This window comes from Callionymus lyra, chromosome 16 (genome assembly GCF_982586985.1).
Source record: "Callionymus lyra chromosome 16, fCalLyr1.hap1.1, whole genome shotgun sequence".
NCBI classification, from domain to species: Eukaryota; Metazoa; Chordata; class Actinopteri; order Syngnathiformes; family Callionymidae; genus Callionymus; species Callionymus lyra.
Window position 1 is genome coordinate 8,328,335 of NC_141833.1, and position 18,350 is coordinate 8,346,684.

At 39.3% G+C, this 18,350-nt stretch overlaps 1 protein-coding gene across 1 annotated transcript in view; it reads right to left on the reverse strand.

The window, feature by feature from the left end:
- Nucleotides 1-1,773: 1,773 nt before the first annotated feature.
- The window catches only part of apoltp (apolipoprotein lipid transfer particle homolog), a 38,242-nt gene continuing 21,665 nt past the window's right edge, over nucleotides 1,774-18,350 (reverse strand). The window contains exons 43-72 of the mRNA XM_087811366.1: nucleotides 17,704-18,039; nucleotides 17,492-17,623; nucleotides 17,067-17,219; nucleotides 16,886-17,002; nucleotides 16,653-16,826; nucleotides 16,406-16,595; nucleotides 16,172-16,326; nucleotides 15,993-16,105; nucleotides 15,840-15,921; nucleotides 15,645-15,782; nucleotides 14,618-14,780; nucleotides 14,331-14,446; nucleotides 14,120-14,266; nucleotides 12,813-12,926; nucleotides 12,172-12,288; nucleotides 11,941-12,099; nucleotides 11,412-11,573; nucleotides 9,331-9,493; nucleotides 9,073-9,260; nucleotides 8,909-9,004; nucleotides 8,170-8,374; nucleotides 6,715-6,902; nucleotides 6,492-6,589; nucleotides 5,134-5,318; nucleotides 4,454-4,653; nucleotides 3,571-3,736; nucleotides 3,397-3,506; nucleotides 3,213-3,326; nucleotides 2,091-2,214; nucleotides 1,774-2,000 (exon numbers count right to left, since the gene is read on the reverse strand). Of these exons, the coding sequence (XP_087667492.1) occupies nucleotides 1,990-2,000; nucleotides 2,091-2,214; nucleotides 3,213-3,326; nucleotides 3,397-3,506; nucleotides 3,571-3,736; nucleotides 4,454-4,653; nucleotides 5,134-5,318; nucleotides 6,492-6,589; nucleotides 6,715-6,902; nucleotides 8,170-8,374; nucleotides 8,909-9,004; nucleotides 9,073-9,260; nucleotides 9,331-9,493; nucleotides 11,412-11,573; nucleotides 11,941-12,099; nucleotides 12,172-12,288; nucleotides 12,813-12,926; nucleotides 14,120-14,266; nucleotides 14,331-14,446; nucleotides 14,618-14,780; nucleotides 15,645-15,782; nucleotides 15,840-15,921; nucleotides 15,993-16,105; nucleotides 16,172-16,326; nucleotides 16,406-16,595; nucleotides 16,653-16,826; nucleotides 16,886-17,002; nucleotides 17,067-17,219; nucleotides 17,492-17,623; nucleotides 17,704-18,039 (4,416 nt within the window). The 3' untranslated portion in view covers nucleotides 1,774-1,989. The remainder of the gene's footprint in view (nucleotides 2,001-2,090; nucleotides 2,215-3,212; nucleotides 3,327-3,396; nucleotides 3,507-3,570; nucleotides 3,737-4,453; nucleotides 4,654-5,133; nucleotides 5,319-6,491; nucleotides 6,590-6,714; nucleotides 6,903-8,169; nucleotides 8,375-8,908; nucleotides 9,005-9,072; nucleotides 9,261-9,330; nucleotides 9,494-11,411; nucleotides 11,574-11,940; nucleotides 12,100-12,171; nucleotides 12,289-12,812; nucleotides 12,927-14,119; nucleotides 14,267-14,330; nucleotides 14,447-14,617; nucleotides 14,781-15,644; nucleotides 15,783-15,839; nucleotides 15,922-15,992; nucleotides 16,106-16,171; nucleotides 16,327-16,405; nucleotides 16,596-16,652; nucleotides 16,827-16,885; nucleotides 17,003-17,066; nucleotides 17,220-17,491; nucleotides 17,624-17,703; nucleotides 18,040-18,350) is intronic.

The following is an 18,350-nucleotide window of genomic DNA, read 5'->3' on the forward strand; positions in this document are numbered from 1 at the left end:
TTGTATTATCTGGGTGTGTAAATCAGGTGGACACGAGCTTCAGAGATCTCAAATTTTCGGCTAAATCTGCCAACACTGCCTGTTTTGAAAATATTGAACACATGCAGCGCATCCTGTTCTTTTTTATTTATTATAAGGCTCAATAATGGAGTATTTCTACTTGAAATGAATACGGTTGTAAAGTCACTAATTGGACAAGTAACGTTGTGTTGCCCACCGACTGGCATGGAACCACTTTGAAGTCATGCTTGGCCATTAAAAAGCCAGGGTCGCTGATTTATACCGAGTGAGTTTAATGGTGATATAAGACCCGGGAGAGAAGGTCCTGTGACTGGCTCCGCCAAAATAATGTTCACAATATAATCAAGTGCGTGTGAAGCGCTGGTCTCCGTGCGTTCAGGCATTTAAATTACATGTTGAGGCTCAAAGAAAAATCCTACATCCCACACACAAATCAAACAAAGGAGCTTGAAAGATAAAAGTATTCAACAGCTGCGTCTGCTTGCAGATACAAAATTGTTCAAACCAATGATTCCATACTTAGGGATACTAAACAGGGACAGCCACCATACATCACATTGAAACCACATCCTGGAGGTCATTAAAGAAGCACTATGCAACATTTCACATTAAATGTAGAGTGACTGGTTCCGGACAGTGGGCTCTCCAGCTGTTTGGGATACTCCTCACTTCATAAATTTGACCAGGCAACCCGCCCAGAGTGGAAGGGACGACCAAAGAGTTTTATAGAAGGTTAAACTAGAAGAGCCTTTCCCTTGCAAATACTGTGTGGCACCAGATGTTCCAAATCATCTAGGTTGTCCTGTTCCAACACTAGGGGGAGCCAGTTACAATATCTTCAATCTTACGTATTTGGCAAAATGAAATGATTTTTCTACTCACCCTCATGTCTGCTAAGAGTTGAGATCATTTTCGGAGTAATCCGTTTTTATTCAGAGTTACAGGCAAAAATATCAGTCAATGCTAATGTAGCGACTAGCGCTCAGTTGTCCTTGTCTTCATTCATTCATTTTCTATGGCCCCTAATCCCTTATGGAGGTCACAGTAGGGTTGGAGCCTATCCCAGTTTCTTCAGGCAAAAGTCGGGGGACACCCTGGACAGGACGCCAGTCTGTCGCAGGACACACAACCATTCACACACAAAACAATTTCCCAATCAACCTCTGTATGTTTTTGGACTGTGGGAGGAAACCGGAGTGCCCGGAGCAAACCCCTGCAACACGGGGGGAGAACATACCACACAGAAAGGTCACAAGTTGCCTTTCTCCCGACCTTGAAAGCAAACCTACAACCTTCTTGCTGTGAGACGATCGTGCTAACCCTGCGGTAACATGCGCCACGTCCTCGTCTTCATCTTCATCCAAAGAGACACTTAAACGCATCCAAATACCTCGATACTGCTCATCTGTAACGTCCATCTTGTGTTGAAGCCTCAACATGAGGAATTGCTCTAAAATAATCAAACAACCCTGTTTGTTTTTAGCAGACGTGCTAGGCCATCATCCTAGAGCTCGTGCACATGCAACGCGTTTCAATGAGAATACACTTCTGCAACAACCAAACTTAGAATAGCTTGGAACAGGATCTAGTTTCTAATATCTTTCACATGACAGCATGCTTTTTAAGAACATGTAGAGGTCACACCTTTTACTATATTTATATATCTGAACGACCAATCATCTTAAGTGAGAAGAAGAGGTCTGTTCAATGTTTTGACTTCAAAAAATAAACTTTATTCCCCAAAACAGTGTTAGAAATATGCTGTGGTTGCATTTAATCTGATTTAGTTTAACTAAATGCATCAAACTAAGCGGTTGGTTAGAAGGTTCACATGATTTGTACAAACACTTCAAAAGTCGTCCAAGGCCTAAACATGTGTTGTGTAAGAGTGGTATCAAAGTGTCTCTTTTAGCAGCTAGTGTGCATCACAACTCACTCGTCTCCGCTCCTCGTCCACCTCTAAAGCTGTCATACTCGCACTGAAACATGAAGAAAACAAAAGTCAGTTTGTCAAAGTACGTTTTAGCCAGTATCATTCGCTCCTTAGGTTCTCTTAAAAATGTACTCACCACATGGTGGTGGAAGATTTAGCGGGACAAAATTCTGCTGGCAGAGGAGAACGAAAGCAGCTGCTAATGGACAAGCATCCGATGAGCTCATCTCACACTCCTTGAGGAACCGGCCTGGATGCACCTGACAGCAAACACTCGATTTTAACATCACATCCACTCACATTCCTTTGCTGTTGTTCTGCTGCAAGACCTCCGTGCCTTAATTATGGGTCAAAATTAAGACTACAATCTATGTAAACTTTAATAATCATTTAGAACTGTAAATGTGTCTCAAGTATAAGTGAAGTACAAGTGAACTGTAAATGTGTCTCAAGTATAAGTGAAGTACAAGTGAACTGTAAATGTGTCTCAAGTATAAGTGAAACAAAATCCTTATCTATCATGAATAAAAATCGTATTTACATTTATCCTTTTTAATCCAAGGGTAGCCAAACTATATCCCTTAAACCAGCCACATGCAGCCCTTTTATTGTATTTATTTGGCCCTCATGAGGTCATTTTATATAATGTTATATAAAGTTATTCATAAGTCCTTTCACTCTTAACCAGATTTTTTTGTTGTTGTTTTTTTTTTTTTATTTCCTTCCCCCCCCAAAAAATATATTTTTAATAAAAGTCTTTTGATATCATATTTAAATGTTCAATTTTTTATAATGTTAGGGCATAATAAAATACCTTTTTTTCCCCCATCATATGAGGTCTGGGGTTAGTCTGAGAGGGGTAGGTCTAAAGTTAGAAGAAACTCAAAATGGAAGCTGAATTCTTTAACTAAAGTTGAAGTGCTATACGTGTGTACAAAGGTACAAGGTACACAAGTCGTTTTCACAGAGTAACTTTGGTATTTGTGAAGTTATATAAATAAAATACATGCATTTGAAAAGGTTTTTCAAACACTGGTGGTGACATTTGCAGGGGAATCTGTGTATGGTTTGTATTTCTCTGAAACTGGTCGAGCCAGACATCAAAAGTGAAGACAGATCTCACTATTCAGAGACTTCGAATGAAACCATCAAACTGAGAAAGGTTCCTTTAGCGTAAGAGGGCAGAAGAAGCAGGTCATTTTGACACCCTGTCACATTAATACTCTGTTCGACCACATGTGTGTAGTGAGATACTCACAACTTTAAAACAGGAACTCAGAGGAGACTCAGGAGAAGAGAACAGAGAGCCACATGTCACTGGGCTGACAGCAGGTTCTGGTGAAGCTGAGCGTCTGGTACATTCCTCATTCAGCTTAAGACACAGGAAACCGTTTTTAAGAACTTATGTAGAAAAATGCGTGTCAAACCCTCCGTGTACCAACCTGCCAGGAGTTGTAAAAGCTCTCCATGTGTTGGGCCTGGAGGCCATCAGGTAGAGGTAAATCATTACCAGCTTCGTTGTCGTTGGTGCCCAAAACACCGGTGAACTTCCCTGTAACACATCATGAGTCAAATTAGCGTCAAATAAATCACTTTTGTTTATTTTCATCTTCTACCGTGCAGCCATCCGTCAATGGTCAAACTGCAAACCCTGAGCGTCAGATCACATGACAGGGATACTCCATTCTCAGTGGACACCTCAACGACGTTGGGTCCTCTTCGGATGGAGACGCCGGCGTCGCTGTGAGACGTGTGTGTGACTATTGTGCAGTCAGCCTCCACCTGCCACACACACATTCATATTACTCGTTTAGAATCATGTTTGACAGTTTGATAGTTTAAGAAAACTGGACGTCAACATTAAGAACACTATCCATGACAACAACTTATATAACCTTGCAAACAAAAAACAAGAACAACAATTCTAACAATAACCATCAAATAAATCAAATTACAGACATAAATCAATAAATGAAGGTAACAATTATAACCAAAAATATATCTAAAACAAACCTTTTTTTTTTTAAACACTCACCTTAATAATGACAACAAGTTGAACAGTACAAACAAAAAAGACAATAACAATATAAAAGCAGCACAAACAACATAAATGCAAACAATGGCTCACAACAACTTTAAATAAGAGAAGAATTGATGTCACAAAAATGATAACATTAACAACAGTAACGCAGTAACAACAAGAACTAAAACAATAACAACAACAACAGCATCAATAACATCACAGGCAAAAAACAACAATATAAATGACAACGTAAGTTACAACATCAACAACTGACTTTGGACTTCAATGAAGAGCATTAAACCAGAACTTTCCTTCTCTTTGTTCCTTTTTCAGTCGCTACAATCTGACGAGACTTCAACCATGATTAGGAACAACAAATGAAATGAATACAAAGTTGAGTAAATGCTTATGGAAAAAAGGAACAAAAGGGGCTTAATATGTCAGTAAACACAGAGACATCAAAGGTCGAAACATACCTGTCCGTCGTTCCGAATACTGATCGATCTGTTGTTCATCTCCATCAGAAGGAAACTCTGTGAGTCTGAATTAAGAACGAGTGTGAACGAGGGATCTGTGCTGATGTCTCGTGATAGAAGGAGCGGGCATGAGCTCGGAAGTGTGTACAGGTGACCGTCGAACGTTAGAACGAACCGATCTGCCACTAGCAGAGCTCGATCTAGGGAAGATAACAGAGTCAGAAGATGAAGCGAATCAATCATTTAAACACCGTAAGACAGAAACAATAATTCTGCACCACAATGTCAAGTTTTGTTGTCTCTTATCAGGTATTTCTTAAAGGGCAGCTACTGTGAAAACCCAACTCTCTTGACCCACTCTCCTGATTTCAAATGACGATTTAAAAAAGAAATCTCAGCGAACGAGAGGTTACGAGAGCAGAGTCCCCCCAACCAGCTGTAATCACGCCCTGCTTTGTTTATACAATAAGTCCATTGGAGGTGGAGACTGTCTGACCAATCACAACCGAGTGGGTGTGGTTATGGTTAATAAGATTTGTAAATATTTCAATTAAAAGAGAGTTTTGTACAAACAGACACTGATGAGTACAATAGAGGTCTAAGATCTAATTAAGAGACACTTAAATCAACTCATTAGTTTCCCTTAAAACTCCCTTAAGTACAGTATGAAGCTTCCTCACGAAGAAAGGGGCTGTCCATGATTTTTCTCTTCAGACGATAGAGTTCAGCTGTGGGTCTGATGGAGAGCAGAGTCTGCAGAGGGCTCAGGATCCACTGCTCCAAGAGGATCTCCACCACGCCCACTTGAGCCAGCCTGGACCAGGAGAGTGGAGGCAGCGGCAGAGACACCACTACTGAGCCGTCTCTGGAAAAAACATTAAAAAAAAAACATCTAGTGAAACCATCTAAACCAGATGGCGTTGTAAAAAATACTTAAGACTTCAAGCAGTTGTCCCCAACCTTTTTAGCACCGTGGACTGGTTTAAAGTATGCATTATTTTCATGGACCGACTAACAGATTAAACAAAAATGCACGACCTGCAAAAACCCTTTAGTGCAGTAAAATACATCTCACCATGACGCTGAATCAGAAAAAGCCCCCGAGCTTGTTTCTCTACAAGAGTTGTACAAAATGTTCTGCTATACAGTTAGTGTTTCACTCTTTTTCACTGCTTTATTTTTAAGTAAACTTGAACGAAATACTATCTTGACATGAGTCACAGGTTAATATGACTTTGGAGAGTTTTTTTTTTCTCCAAATAAAACCGCTTACAACAAATACAATATCAATGCAACACATATAATTTCTTCCATGATAATGCCTTTCTTTACGGTCTGGTATCAAATTCCTCTTGGACCGGCCCAGTGGTTTGGGACCACTGTCTTAAAGCACCAATAATTTACATTTTTATTTTTTTTTTACCACACAATTTCTCTGATTTTTGTCATCATTGTTTTCAGGATGACAAAACAAGAAACTGATAAGAGCCTTTATTTTGTAAATAAACTTGTTTCTGGCTCCCTTCGCTGTTTGAGCAGTTTAATTGCAGCGTCACAAAACGGATCAAAGAAGTCCGAGCGTTAGAATAACACATTCATCGTCAATCTGGGCCGCATCTGGTCCAACCCGTATATATATATATATATATATATATATATATATATATATATAAGTGCTGTCAGAAAACATGACTTTACAGTGTCATTAAAGATTTATTTGACACAATAATTTGTCCGATTTTTTCACATGCAAATACAAAGGCCCCTTGGATATGAATCGTGCAAAGAGAAAAAGCAGGTAAGTGGAACAGTTTTTAAATCCCCCTCAAGTCATTAAGTCATTAAATGACCCCATACTTAAATGGCCCTCCGTTCAAAGATTTGTAACCACATCATGGTAGAATGATCATTTACTTCCTTACATTCGCTTTGTAGTTGACATGCCGGACATCGTTTCGCTTCCTATGTAGCTCTTTAAGGAGTTAAAGGAAAACAAGGTCGTAAAGGTTAGCCTTCATAGGAGACTCATGAGGGGTACCTGGGAGAAAATTTGTAGACAGACGCCAGTTGTTTTCCAACTCCAGAAAGAGCCACCGCCATCCGAGAGTCTGCCCACTGGTATGTGTGCTGTCCTGCCTAATTCACGGAAAACACCATCAATCACTGTCTGGAACATCACACGTGTAACACAACCGTATAACTCTATTTTACTATCCACTCAAAAAACAATTAATGGGGTCACAATCTGTCTCAGGACGTACCACGTCAAGGGCCATACTGAGCGCACCGACACCTGCCTGAGCCAGAGGCTTCAGTTGAGGGTTTTCCAGAAGTCCAGTCAGGACTTGCGTTAGACCATCACTACACATGGACACGATTTCCCTCCACAAGGCCTCCACTTTTTGACCCTTGACGTCTTGATACACACCTGCAAGAGTGGCCAGAGGCCCTGGAGACAAAAACAATGTTTTAAATTTAACTTTATATATGAGTTTGTAAAATATCCATACTCTATAAATGTTCATATTTTTTACTTTCATTATGTTATAGACTCCAAAAGTACCATATATACATATAGATAATTGTGGCTAGATGAATATATGAGCAGAATCTCTGTCATGTCTTGTCTCATATTTTATTTTTAAACTTGTCCTTTCTGTTTCCCGAGTTCCACGGTATTCCAGGTTATAATCGTCACTCCCTGGTGTGTACGTTCTATATTTTGTTTTCATGGATTAGACTTTTCTCGTTTATAGTGTTTTTCCCTGATAATGCCTGAGCCTACATTTTGTCATTTTAGTAAGCACGTATTTTTGTAGCTCTCTTTGTTTTTTCAGTCTCCTTGAGTTTTTGTTCTCCGCCCCCTCTTTAAGTTTGCTTCGAACTGTGATATGGACTCTTTAAAACTTCTTCCCTTTGCTTTTAATTGCATTTATTTTGGAACTATTGTGATTAAACATTGTCATTTAATTCTGTCTTGTCTGTTGTTTGGTTGTTGTATCTGCATTTGAGTCTGGCTCTAGTCAAATCCTCACAATCTCTAAAAACTAGACTATGAATTTGGATTTTATTTTCAGGGTTGGCTGGAAATGGGCAAACATGTAAGTAACTCAATATTCTATTTCTTTATACGGAGATAAAGGAGCCCTTTTTTTTGGACACCAACAAAGGTTTCTAGTGTGTTCCAACTTGGAAATAAAAGCAGATATCTAGATTACTTCGAAAATATTGCAACATGATGACATTTTCAAATGTTTAAAGCCACAGTATGTGGATCTAATTATTGTTTCTGGCTCACCCTAATGTTGGTACACTGTAACTGCAACAACATAGTGTTTCACCAATCTCACTACTGTTTTCAAAACCAGATAAAGTTTTTCGTTCTATCTTCTTGGTAACTTTTAAAAGTCTCTCAGTACTTTATTTGGAAGCAAAGACTCTTTGGGTTGGTCGACCAGACAAAGTTACATAGTGAAGAGAATCATAAAAACATTAGTTAGACAATTCTGTAAAATATGAGAAGAAAATAAGAAAGATGAAACGCTTGTGTCTTGTATCATAGAGGCTGAAAAGTCTTCCAGAAAAGTTATAGCAGACGGATATTTCTTTTTGCTGAATCAAACATATCAAAGTTAGCTGCACATGTGGACACTAACTGAGGACACAAGCGCACATTTCGCCCGTGGGAACTAATCTTTGTAAAAGCCAGGACTCACTCCTCAGTTCCTGTTGTCCCAGTATGGAAGCATGCTGTAGAACAGCCAGAACACGAGGGAGGCTGACGGTCACGAAGTGGCGAAGGGAACTCGTTTTCCATCTGGACGCCAAACCTCCGTCTCTGTGCCCCAACAGAGCCTCTGCTTTCAGGTGAGTGTGATACAAGATGGTGCTGAAATCCTGCAGCAACTGACTGTCTCTGGACTTAGAGAGAAAAGACAGGAAGGAAAAAGTTTTTGAAAACGTTTGAAGAAACATATGGTAAAGTCAGATGTAGGTTAAGTACAGAAAATAATTTAAAAAAGATGAAATGAAAATGTTATTATAAAAATATAGTTGTATATATACATATACAAAATAAAAATACATTAGAATATATTGTTACAGAAATTGTTAGGGTTCGGTTATGTTTCAAATTGTTTTTGCGTTTTATTATTATTATTACATTTGTTTCTTTGTACTTTTGACATTTAAATAGTTTTACTTTAATATTCGATTATTTTAGTTGTACTTCAGTGTATTTGTTAAGCTAATTTATCATGCAATTATTTGTGTTCACAAGTATTTTTTTATATATAAAATGTTTTCTTTATTTTTTACTACTTTTATTTTATCATTATACTTGCTTTTTTTGAACTTCATGAACAAATTAAAAATAAATGAAAAAAAGAGGAAAAAGACTTTAAAGTACTAGTACAAGTCAGATAACCAAACATGGACATGTGTGCGTCTTTTTACTGCCTGATGCTGGAGTTCCCTGATGCTTAGTTGTATTGTATTCATTCTCTCCAGCATCATATTTCGTAGCTTCGTCTCCAAATAAAGAAGTCGTGCCTGTGGGAATAAGAAAAAAAAAACGTCAATCGTAGCATGAGACATGACAACTTTCTTGTTGTACCGACCTCTAATGCAGTGAGACAATCCAAACAGCCTGTCGCTCTCAATATCATCTTCTGATTGGCTGTTTCCATGGATAAACTAGCTAAGCTTTCAGGTTTACTGCCATCATCTCTTTTCTGAACATCAAACACCAGACCACGAGTTGATCCCACACACACCAGTGCAGCGACGCTCTCACTCAGTCCCGTTCCTGCAGTAAATCATGTTCATACGGTATGTTTATGGGGCTTTTACAAGCGTAGGAAATAGGAGTTATATACCGTTTTTATGGCCTGCTGAGGTTTGAAGACATTTCCCCTCTAATGTGCTGTCGAGCCACATCGTCTCTCTACCATCCAATCTAGCCTGCAGCTGGAAACCAGACACTAGAGGGCGTGACAGAGCGCTGCCCTGCAGGTCCAGGGTCCAGTTCCCGATTCTAGACTGAGAAATACACACTTCAATAACAGCTACAACACACCTGGAAAAGGCGTGGCCGAGGGGCCACATACGGCCCGATACCTGCACTAATGCAGGTCAGATCCAAACTATAAACCTTTACTTAGAAATGTTTTTGATCCTCATTATAAAACAAATCAAAATCTTTTTTAAATGTCATGTTGCACCATTTCATTGTTCAAAATATGACATGTTGAAGGTTTTAAATCATTATATGAAAACATGTTTTAGAAAACAATTAACTTTTTAGAGTTTTGCAGTAAATCACATTTACTGTTTGTGGTACTCTGACCTATACATTTACTACTTTTACATTCTGGTATTTACAATGAGAATCTTCAAAATAAATGTTATATCAAATAATCCCTTATATTATTATAATCTTTGCTGATATTATTTGATCCTTTTTCTATATATAATTTGTCAGCATTAACACTTGTTTTTCTAGTTGATAAAAGGTCATAGTATAGTGGTACATCTCACCCCCCCCCCCCGACTGTAACTAAAAATAATTATTCACAATTTAAATCTGAACATAACAGGACACAGCGAATGAAAATAATGTTCCTGCCTCGCAAGAGTTTCACATTTTATGATGATCAACTCTGGTGCAATATTTTTCACATTTAATGTTCGATCATTTATCACACTACATCAGCAGATTCGCAATTTATTCAGGTTTATTGCCAAAGATGAATTCAATCAATTCCATATACCTTTTCAATGATGGTGAAGTTTGTGGTGAAAGAAAAATCTGGCATTTTTTTGTAATAAATAAATCAAATCGGACTCTATGCCTCAGTCATTTATGTACAATCATTCACAAATAATGTAGAGATTTTTTTCAGTCTTACCTTTTTTCATAATTTGTACTAAAGTTTTAATTATTCTCTTGATTCTGTGACAAACTCTATGATAAATATATGATATGATGGGTATAGTTTTCTTCTGAATTAGTTAATAAACACAACTGCAACAATTTTCATGTCTTAACAAGAAGGAGCTGTCTCGCCTGCAGTTGATTCAGAACTCTGCAGCGAGAATTCTGACCCGCTCTAGTAGAAGAACTCACATTTCTCCGATCCTTAAAACTCTTCACTGGCTTCCAGTTTCTTTCAGGATCAACCTTAACATTTTGGTTCTTACTTTCAGAGCTATTATTGGTCAGGCTCCTCCTTACATCACTGATCTGATCCAGCTTTACACCCCAGCTCGGGCTCTGAGGTCTGTGGATCAGAATCTACTGATGGTTCCACGCACACGGTTCAGGACCAGAGGAGAGAAATCCTTCCAGACTGTTGCTCCTAAGCTTTGGAACGATCTTCCTCTCTGTTTGCGCTTGATGGAGTCTACTGACTCCTTTAAGAAACATCTTAAGACGTTTTTATTTGTTTCCTTGATTTTCTGGAACTCCTGTTGTGTCATCAGTTTTTATCTTGACCTTTAAAGTATATACTTTATTGAATATTGTTTTGATTGTTTAAGCGCTTTGTGACCCTGGTCTGGAAAAGCGCTATACAAATAAAAATGACTTACTTACTTACTTACTTACTTACAAATGAGGATTTAATAAAGAGAAAACCACAAGTTCAGTAATTCTGTGAACAAAACATTGAGAGCATTTGTACCGAGTCGTACAACTTGAGAGGCAGTCTCTCCTCTCTAATAATGTCTAATTGAAAGAGGCACTCTGAGTCTGGCAGTTGATTTAATGGATTACTGAAGGCCCCTTGTCTGAAATGAACGATAGTCACTCAACAGATCATAAGTGCAGTACGTGGCTGCTTTTGTCCCATGGGCGTAGTTAAGAGACTTTCTTGTGATCTCTGGTATGTATAATAACAATGTCATGTCAAGGTCTCTGGAGAAGAAGTATGACATGCAAGTCCTTCAGGGCATTTACCTCAGTGAAGAGAGACATGTTGGTGCTCTGAGCATTGGAGGAGTTGATCACAGCCAGAGTGAGACTGCAGAGGGGCGGCTGTCCAGTCACAGACAGACGAGATCGGGAATAGAACTGCTCTTTCCCCGAGTTCACTCGATGGGTTCCAGCCCACGACACGATCTTGGGGAGAATAATGGACAGTGATTGGGTTGGATGTGGTTTTAATCGTGGGATCGAGTGTTGCATTCAAAGCCAGTGTGGGGAAAAAGACTTGTTCCTCATAAAATAACCATAAGTTGATCTGTCTTTTGATTGAATTAAACGTATTTTCAAAATCTCTAATTAAAATTTTAAAAATTGTATACAATTGTAATACTTAAATAATTATAAATAAAATAATATATCATTTTTTGGAAGAACATTTTACCATATATTGTCTGACATTTCATTAAAATGAGTACCTGATGTAAAAATCATGTTTGTTTGGCCTTAAATGACACAGTGATATTACACAAGTTCTTGACAAGGGAAAGTGTTGCAAACTGACCGGTTTGGTTGGGCAGAGCCCAAGAAACACTGTGTGCTCCAGGCGATCTCTGAGGTTGGTTCGGATTTTAGCCAGCAGTGTGTGTGAGTGACAGTGAGTTGGAAACATTTTGTCGAGGCTCACGTTGACTTGGACACTCTGCATTCCTCTTGCAGCTCTCTGCAACAAAAACAAAACAAGAGGAGTCACATTTAAAGTCTGCATTCACACACAAAGAAAAGTTGCGTTTACCTGATACTTCAACCCTTGCTTGATGCTCCTGTCGTCCCATTTCAGCTCCGCATTTTGTGTGTAAGAGTTGCCCTGCCGACCAACTGACATGCAACCTTTGATAGTGGATAGTGTCATCTGCACACAGACAAACACACAACTGATTCACGGCACTTCTGCCAAATATGGCCGCCAAGTCATTTTATGTGGCCTGCACATTGGTTTAAAATGTAGATTAATGTTCATGTTGATATTGCCAGTGTCTAAGAAAAGATATGGAACAGAGATTATAGATGCCAACAGTTATGAAGAGACACCTTACAAAAGTAAAAGTGATGTTGACGGAAAGGAATTGTAGTGTTTAGTGAGGGACGAACAGAGATCATTAAGAAAGAGTGAGCCTATAAGAATAATCAGAATCAGAATCAGAATCCCTTTATTATCCCACGAGGGGAAATTCTTTTTAACAAACAGCAAGAGCAATATACCAGAAGAAAAATAAAAACACCCAGAAATAAAATATTAAAAAGAAAAGAAAGAATCTAAATAGAATAGAAAATAAATCTGCACTATATTATATATACATATTTACAAAAATAACAAGACAATATTAACCCGACCCAATGATAAGTCCCACTTCATATTTTGGTGTGTGAAACTACCTGCTCCGGTGAAAACAGGACACAGGCTTGTCCCCTGCTGGAGTTGAGCTGCCACTGCTTGCTCAGGGTGATGGAGACGTTTCCCGGCGTCGCGCTGTCCCAGGACACATGGGTCTAAGTCGGAAGAATTTTGTGTTTAGTGTAAACACATGTCTCTGAGAGGAACGTGTTTTCTGGAGGTAACAATATTCAAAGAAAAAGTGAGAGGTAATAAAAAGCATGTTTAGGGGGAAAAAGGATGCTTATACAGAAAAGTCTATTAACTTCAGCTGTTGTATTACACACTAGTCTCTCCACACCTGTGTGGAGACAAACATGCAAATGCCTTGAACTCCAAAAAAGAGCTATGAGAATCTTACATCATGCCAACTACAGGGCACACAAATCAGCTATACATTAAATTCAACATTCTTAAGTTATATGACTTAATAAACATCCGCAGGGCACAAATGATGTACAAGGCTGCTAACAAAAGCCTCCCTCACAACGTGCAAAAACTATTTCATGACAGAGAGGAGAGACACAATCTTAGAGGAAATATGTACTTCAGGCAAAGGAGGGTACGGACTACGCTAAAATCATCGGTTGCAGGTGTTAGACAATGATGCCATTGACAGAGTGTTCTCAACAAGATGTCCGGCTACACCCTGGATGGTTGGGAAAAGTGGAGGGTCTCGTGCCTTCCCCCGCACTGGATGTGGACATATTCTCGTTCATGACAATCGGAATGGTCGCCCTGGGATGTGGGATCTTCATGCAATATCGGAAAACAAGAAAAATCGCCAACCAACTACTCGGAGCGCTGTGGTTTCGGGATGAGCTCTGACATGACAAGAATGCGAGATGACCTGACCAAAGCTCTGGAGTGTATGGCCGAGTTAAGCACTAAGGAAGCCGCAGAGGATTTGGATTCAGATGAATAAAAGAACACGGCATAAAAGGGCCCTCACACCATCCAGATAACAATAACAGATAATAAAATACACTGGACTTTTTTCTCTCTCTGTCAAATGGATCCCCTGGTGACATATCAGGCTATAAGATGAGACTGATTGCCTACTGTTGTAACATTTCATATCCCTTTCGGACATCTACTGTATTATTTGAACCAAGATGAAATGTGATGATGATCTTGTAAACAGTCATGCCCGTAATGAACAAACTAGATTAAGTAACAAAGTTGAAAGTTTGCTCTAGATGAGTCCCATGTGTTTATGGACTGAATGAAAAACCTCTTCAGGAGAAGCACGGGACAAAGAAGTGTAAAAGCTCTAATTAGAATGATTTAAATGAGATAACTCAAGCACCTGCTGGTTGCTGATCTGTTCCCTCTGCGATCCGCTCGAGAGCGTGTGAAAGGATATCTGCCGAACCGCTGGGATGAAGGGTTGTTTTAGCTCCAGTCTGGTCTCACTCATCTCCTGGGATTGACTCCACCAGCTTGCAGCACTCACCTTGACGGAACCCAAACATGTATGTTTCACAGAAAACAAGTTCATTTATTTTGTGACACCACACCTGCTCTTGTCTGCCGTGTCTCGTCCAGGCCAGCGACACACTGTCGTGGCGACTCAGTGGAGAACCCTCCAGCGTGGCGTTCAAACTGGTCAAGCGGGGAGCACAAGTGATCTGGACTATATTTAAAAACAGAATAAACAGTATTAGTTTGTTATTTTTCATATTATGAGGGAAAGAATTCAACAACAAAAGCATGCAGCCACATGTAACGACCTAAAATTATTTATTTTAGTTTTAAATTAATAGAAAATGCTTGAAAGAAAAACTAAGAAAAAAAAGATGTTCACCTTTAAAAGTCTGGTTCCCATATTGTGGTGTTGGAGGAGACGAGTACAAACCAAACAAGCGGAACTCCTGATTACCAAACACAGATCCATGTTGAACTTGGTAACTCCAGTTTCTTGCCTCATAGACGGTCCTCACTGCGACTGTCCTCGGCAGCAGTTTGAGCTTTTAAACGACAAAATGTATATTATTTGAAATGGTGACTTAAACTAACACTACGTAACATTTTGAAATCATTTATTTTGTTTTCATATTTGATGACCAGCCATCAGCAGTAGATCCAGATTTTATTTAAATTATGCTCTTTACTAGAGAAACTTCTCTATTGGTTGCACTCATTTCCAGAATGGCTGAGTTTTTGTATTTTGACTTAACCAGGTAATAGGAAAAAGATCCAAAGAAAGCATTTCTCTCTTTTTGTAAACCAATGTACATGCGGACTGTGGCAGCAGGACTTTTCAAGACATCGCAGTTACACCGTTCTACCACAGGGGGAGTCATAAGAAAAAAATGTTCGTGCATAGTGTGCTTTCAGAAATCAGGAAACGTTCATTGCCAGTACTGTTAAAACATCAAGGGATTTTCTCTGGTATTTTGAATACATAATTAAATTAAATTAAATTAAATTAAATCAAATTAAATCAAATTGAAAGAATACATGAAAATTAAATAACTGTTGTTTTTGTTTATGAGGTTCATAATTTGTTTTTGTAATGGGATGATCTGATCTAAGACTTTTCAAGAAAACATGTCTTTATGCTGGCTACAGCAAGAGATGGAAGGATAAATACACCACATGTTTTCTGTGGGAGCAGAGTGAGAGGAGAGAGCGCCCAGATTTGTCTGAGCGCTTTGTTTTCCCATCTAGTCCTGGACAAATAGTCATTTGTTTATTGCTTTTATAATAAATGCACTGCAAGCACCGGCACTAAGCACCTTAATCTCAGTCAATTGTGGCGCTTCTGCAAATAAATGAAAGAAATCAAAGCAAGAGAAAGACTAAAAACACATTTATGATCTGAACATTACCTGGGGATATGAGTGTTTGAGCTCCACAGTCTGACGGTATCCACTCTCTACCGCTGCCAGCTCTCCCAGCACGTAAAGCCTCCTCCGTCCTGAAAAAAGCTCCATCGAGGCCCCCAAACTGGATCTGGACTGATTAAGCTGCAGAGAAATACTTCTAAAAACGTGTCCTTTAAGGAGTCAAAACACTGAATTCACCTGAGTGCGCAGGTTGAGTTGAGAGGGGATGTGGATCAGTATCTGTGGCACATTCTGGACCACCTTCACCATCAGGTCCACGCTGAGCAGAAGCATTTGTCGTTCACTGTGTAAGTGTGAGTTTTTTTTCAGAGCAAATATTTAAGTGTGTACCTCTCGGGTAAGTGTTGACCTTGAATTATAAGGGCCAGGGAAGAGGTGAGTTCTGGGTTCACGGCCACAGAGCACCTCAGCTGGGAGCCAGACAGTCGCCCCCATGCCTCCACCTGCGTTCAGGGCTCAATTGAAAAAATGCTCAGAGACGACAGATCCTGAAGCTTTTTGTGGATTACCTGCAAGGCGGGGCTGCTTTGATCCAGTACCATGTGTTTAAGAGTAAATCTTCCTTCCTTAGACACACTAAGTGACCCCCAGCCCCCGACGTCCCCCACCAGATGACTTTTCCACTCATGAGTTTGAACATCCACTGAGAGGCTTCTCAAAGGCCCTTAAGTGAACAGTAGCACTGAATTACCTCACAGACAATAAAACTGACAAATGGTATTGTTGCGTAACTTCAAACCAACCTTTGACCTGGACTGTCAAAGCTGCGTTTAGGCTCTGATTAGAAGGCCGGGGAGAGAAGACGAGGAGAGTGGCGAGACGTCCATCAGCCGAGCTCACGTTCAGGCCAGAAACGAGAAACTTGTAGCCGTCAACTTCTACCTGAACTCCAGAATGAAGTTGTGACAAAGGGCCATGAACGTAACAAGAGCCCTATAAAATAAATCATCCTGTCACTGAAGGCAACATGGCATTTTTGTGAACATTTACCTGAACATGAAAAGGAAAACCTCTTTCTTGGAGCCAGGTCCAGTTGTGCCACATGACTCCTCTTATCTCTTTGACGGAGGAGAAATTTTTCACCCGTAGTTTAAGTCCTGCATTCTTCTGTCCGAACTGTGACTGTAGGTTCAGAGTGCTTCCTTCGGAAGAGCCCAGTTCTACCTGCACATAGTTAAACAGTTACAACTTATTTATTTATCATTCACACAACATACTTTCACCTGGACGCTGCTGTTTCCAGACACACCGAGTTTCTTCAGAAAACTAAAAGTGTGTCTCAACTGACTCTCCACCTTTGTTGTCGTCGCCATTTTCTCCATTTTAATTTCATGGCTCAACTGCAAATATTGAGAAAAGATTTTCGCAATAATATCGTCGATGATCAAATTTAATTCCACTTACCTTTTGCTTCTGTACACTACAGTGCAATAGGCAGTAGCCGGACTGGTTGCCATGACGAACGGATTTCAAAGTTATTTCAGCATTTGACACAAAACCAAAGCTTTTCAAAAGAGGAATGGTTTGATTAAACAGCAACTGCATCTCATTCTGTTCCTGAAACAAACAAAAACACAAAGATTTTCCTTATATATCGTTGTTGATAGATTGTTCTACTAAAATAATATTTGATTCTATGGAATGTTTACTGTGTTGCCAATTATTGTTTTGTATTAGTATGGAAGTTGTTTGTCTATCATACTTTTAATATTACTTTATGACTTTATTTTAAAAGTGTCTTTTATTTTTTTGTATTTTCACTGGTGAATGTCGCTGGACAAATATTGAAGTATAACATTAAATAATCACATTTAATCCAGACTACGAACCTTGTTTTTTTTGAGAGACACCAAAGAATTCAACTCTGAACTGTCTATTGCCACCAAGACTTGAGCTTTTGCAACCGCAGCAGACACAGCTAAAGATCCAGATGCTTGTACTTCATCAGGACTGCCAAGTTCCTACAAATACAACATATTTAATGATCAGATCCGTTGTTACAATGAAAACTAATGTCGCGCGATAACAGGAAGAGCGTCACCTGAATGAAAGTGCAATTGTTGCGGTACAGCACTGACCCCTGCAGGCCGGGCTGTGACATCACAGCTCCAGCAGCTTTCAGCTCACAGTTGTCCACGTTAAAGAAGGCTTCAGTTTGGTACTGATGACGCTCACCTCGGGTTTTTAGGCTCATTTTGCTGCGTTCAGGAAAGCCTCTGAGAAAAGGAAGATTCTGACGGATCTCACACTCCATCGATAAGCCCGGCTGTGCATGAGAACTCAACTTAAGGAGACCTTTTTTCCCTTTGACGCTGGTCTCCATCATGGCCTGCCATGAACCCTGATGGTCGTACCATGCTGAGCCATTCAGATGAGCCTGGCACAAGAAATACAGAATATAATATTATTATTATCAACCTTTTAGGAGTTTGAGAACATCACTATTATTATATAATTACAATTCTGATATTAAGTGGATGAATATTTAATTTTCTAAACACCCAAAAATAAATATCTATTACATTGTTTATTATTATAATTATTTAAGTTAGATAGAGATAGAGAAAAAAAGAGATAAACTATTTCAAGTGAAGAGAATTTGCTCTTATATTACCAATTTCTTGTCCCGTCAAGATTTAGGTTAGGTTAGGTTAAGTAGAACTTTATTGATCCCTCAGGAGGTCTCCT